Source organism: Chaetura pelagica, unplaced genomic scaffold (genome assembly GCF_000747805.2).
Source record: "Chaetura pelagica isolate M959 unplaced genomic scaffold, ChaPel_1.0 scaffold166, whole genome shotgun sequence".
Classification (NCBI taxonomy): Eukaryota; Metazoa; Chordata; class Aves; order Apodiformes; family Apodidae; genus Chaetura; species Chaetura pelagica.
Window position 1 is genome coordinate 4303559 of NW_009953758.1, and position 3871 is coordinate 4307429.

A 3871-nucleotide genomic window follows, 5' to 3' on the forward strand; every position below is an offset into this window, starting at 1 on the left:
GCTGGGGGGGGCCTGTGTCCACCCCCGTGGTGAGCAGCTAGAGGTCTGCAGGTGGCACTGGTGTGGGACGTGGGGCATCTGTGTCTGCCCCAGCATGGGGAATGGGGGGTCTCTGCCTCCCTCCGGGATGGGACATGGGAGGTCTGTGTCTGCCCCCAGGGTGGGAAAAGGGGAATGCTGGTGCCCCAGGGGTGGACAGTGAGGGGTCCGCACCTGCCTGCCCCACTTCCCTGGAAGGGGTGAGGGTGCCTGCCCTCTGCCCCCTGCCCCCACCAAGGTGGGCAATGGAGCTCTGTGCCAGACTGCCCCCCGTCCCAGGGTGGGAGATGGGGACTGTGTCTGCCGCCCAGGGCAGTTTTGGGTTCCAGCCCCAACACACTTACAACATTCATATTCCCTCCCATCATCCAGTGCCTGGATGGGCTTGACTATGATGACTTCAGTTTTGGCCCTCACATGATGGAGCAGAAGGAGCCTGTGATGGAGACAGGTAAGGGCCCCTCTGGCTGTGCTCTTCCAGGGGTCCCTGGCTGCAGCGGGGTTTCCCGTCAGGCTGACTCACACCTTATAGTTCCCAGCAGCACTATGGGCTGTGTCCTTGCTGGCCCCATTGTGGGCTGACTGGGAATCCCTGCCTCATGCCACCACGATGGGAGCTGCTCAGTCTGGCCCTGCTGCTCTGTCTGTCAGGGACCAGAGGCTGGGCTGTGATGGGTACCCAGGGGTTCCCTGCTCCCCAGGTGCCAGAGCATCCTCTGGTCCTTCCCTTCTCTCCCTGCCAATTCTGCTGCTCCTGGCTGGGATTGGCAGCACAGAGACTGGGGGTCCTGAGCAACGCTGTGGGACAGACAGGGGTCACCTTGCCTTCAGCACCCTCCCAGTACCTCCAGCATCCTTACTAGGAACAACCACTTTGGTTATCCTGTGTTTCTCATGCTACTTTGGTTATCCTGCATTCCTCTCCTCTCTTTTCTCCAGTGGAAGGTCCCTACCTTGTCATTATTGAGCAGCCTAAGCAGGTAAGGATGTCACCCAGGTAAGGGCAGGTGTAGCTGTCACCCTCTGCTCTCGTGGCATCAGTTTTGGGGCTACCCTTGGCCGACCTTCTCTTTGCCTCCACAGCGGGGGTTCCGGTTTCGGTACGGCTGCGAGGGCCCTTCGCACGGGGGGCTGCCAGGAGCGTCCAGCGAGAAGGGGCGCAAGACCTATCCCACTGTCAAGGTGAGCACTGCCCTGGGGAGGGGATAGGACAGCATCTTCAGCCCATGTGGACGGCACCAGGAGGGTACATTGAAGGAAGGACATGACGTGTATATTAAGCTTTGCACGTCTCCCACACTGGAGGGTTGGGAAGGCTGCAGCAGGAGGGGTGGTGACTGTGCAGAGGAATTGCAGGGGTTTTGGGGAGGAATAGCAGGGGCTGTGAGGAGTCCTGCAGGCTCCCAGGTTACTGTACCTGACTCCCACCTCCTTTCTTCCTGCAGATCTGCAATTACAATGGGATGGCCCGGATCGAGGTAGACCTGGTGACGCACAGTGATCCTCCCCGTGTGCATGCCCACAGCCTGGTGGGGAAGCAGTGCAACGAGGCTGGGAACTGCATTGCAATTGTGGGACCCAAGGACATGACGGCTCAGTATGTGCAGGCGAGACCTGGGGTGGCCTTGTGCCTATGTGGGAGGGCTGGGGAGCTGGCTGCACCTTACCATCTGGGCAGGAGCTGGGTTTGCTGTGTGGGGCCAGGAGTGAGTTTAGACAAAGTCATCAGTACATCTGTCCCCTGAGCATTTTGCTTAGCTCTGTGTCTCGCACGTGCGGCTTGTTTTGTGCTTCTGTCCTTGGGGTTGCAGCTCTCCAGCTTTGCAGGTGACGTCTGTAGCCAGGCTGAGTTGCCAGGTTATTTGTTAAACACTGGTGGGCAGCTCCCTGCACATGCAGCTGCTGAGGCAGGAGCAGGCAGGCTTCTGGCTGCTCGGGTACCCATGTGCACTGACACTGCTGGCCCAGAAGCTCCATTTGGAGAAGAGGTTGTTTTCCCTAGGTCTTCTGCTGGAGTGGGACCCAAGGGGCTGGAGCTGCATGCACTTTACTGCTGCAGTTGCTCTTACAAATCTAGACCTGGCTGCTGACTCAACCTGGTCCCATTTACATCCCTCTGGCTTCCAGCCCTCCTGGTCCTCCCCTTTGGATTTTTCACCTGTGGGAGCCTGGACTGTCCCAGCCACCACTTTTCTGGGTTCTGTTCCGCTCCTCTGCGGGTGCTTCTCTTATGCCCCACAGATGTGGACCCCCTTGCTGCCTGAGCAGCACCACTCTATGCTTTGCACAGCTCCTTCCTGGCCACAGCAGCCCATATGCCTCCTGGGACAGCTGTTCCCAGCCCCAGTCCTCCCAGATCCCAGTTAGATTCCTCTTCTCCAGGTTCAGCAACCTGGGTGTGCTCCATGTCACCAAGAAGAACATGATGGAGATAATGAAAGAAAAGCTGAAGCAGCAGAAGATGCGCAACAGGAGCCATCTGCTGACAGGTGAGGGCTGCCGGGGAGGCTTGCTGGCACTCAGCATTCCAGAGGGAGCAGGGACCTGCTGTGGGGTGACACTGAGGGGCTGCTGGCCTTAGCATGAGACTGAGAGGAATGGGTGGGGAGACCTGGAGCTCCAACCCTTTGCCTAGCCTGATGTTATCTTCCCCTGCCCTGACAGAAGCAGAGCTGCGTGAGATCGAGCTGGAGGCGAAGGAGCTGAAGAAGGTGATGGACCTGAGCATTGTGCGGTTGCGCTTCACCGCCTACCTCCGGGACAGCAGCGGGAACTTCACGCTGGCCCTCCAGCCTGTCATCTCGGACCCCATCCATGACAGCAGTGAGCATGGGGAGAGGCCAGGGAGGGGATGGGGCAGGGCAGGGTAGGGAGATGAGGGATGCTCTGTCTGCCCCGGCAGTTCTGAATTCCTCCCTCTCTACAGAATCCCCAGGAGCTTCCAATCTGAAGATTTCACGGATGGATAAGACAGCAGGCTCTGTAAGAGGAGGGGATGAGGTCTACTTACTGTGTGATAAAGTTCAGAAAGGTAAAAGCCTTTTCCTGCAACCAAATCCTTCCAGAGGGGCTGTGGCAGGAGAGATCCAGGGCCCCTGGTTGGCCCGGGGTCTGCCTCGCAAGCCTGGCCAGGGTGGGGATACAGGCAGTGCCAGGTGCCCCCTCTCTCCCCAGATGACATCGAGGTGCGTTTCTATGAGGACGATGAGAATGGCTGGCAGGCCTTTGGGGACTTCTCTCCCACTGATGTACACAAGCAGGTACAGGGAAGGTGGGAGGGTGTTCTGCTATGCCCTGAGGCAGTCGGGTGCCCTGTGGAGTGAGGTCACCTGTCCCCAGCTCTGGAGGAGCAGAACCCCACGTCTGTGTGTCCTGCCCACAGTATGCCATCGTCTTCCGCACGCCCCCCTACCACAAGCCCAAGATCGACCGTCCCGTCACCGTTTTCCTGCAGCTGAAGCGGAAGCGGGGGGGTGATGTGAGCGACTCCAAGCAGTTCACCTACTACCCCGTGGTGGAAGGTGAGCACCCCCAGGCAGGCTGGCGTGCCCTCTGCCGCTGGGGCTGCCTCTCACCCCGCTGCCACTCTCTCCCCACAGATAAGGAAGAAGTGGAGAGGAAGCGCAAGAAAGTCCTGCCTCAGTTTCCCCAGCACTTTGGTGGGGGTTCGCACATGGGAGGTGCTGGTGGGGGAGCTGGAGGCTTTGGCTCTGGAGGAGGTGAGTGGAGAAACCTCTTAACCCTCCCTGCTTGGGTGGCTGCAGCCCCGGGGGCTCACTGCTGCCCTCCAGCCTAACCTGTCCCCCTTGCTCCCCAGGCGGGAACCTCAGCT

General features: G+C 59.5%; 1 protein-coding gene across 1 annotated transcript in view; it reads left to right on the forward strand.

Annotated features, from left to right (window-relative positions):
* Positions 1–3871, forward strand: part of NFKB2 (nuclear factor of kappa light polypeptide gene enhancer in B-cells 2 (p49/p100)) — an 11484-nt gene that overhangs the window by 4046 nt on the left and 3567 nt on the right. The window contains 11 exon segments of the mRNA XM_010000821.1: positions 412–490; positions 979–1019; positions 1123–1221; positions 1485–1636; positions 2422–2528; positions 2704–2862; positions 2966–3070; positions 3214–3299; positions 3422–3560; positions 3639–3758; positions 3857–3870. Of these exon segments, the coding sequence (XP_009999123.1) occupies positions 412–490; positions 979–1019; positions 1123–1221; positions 1485–1636; positions 2422–2528; positions 2704–2862; positions 2966–3070; positions 3214–3299; positions 3422–3560; positions 3639–3758; positions 3857–3870 (1101 nt within the window).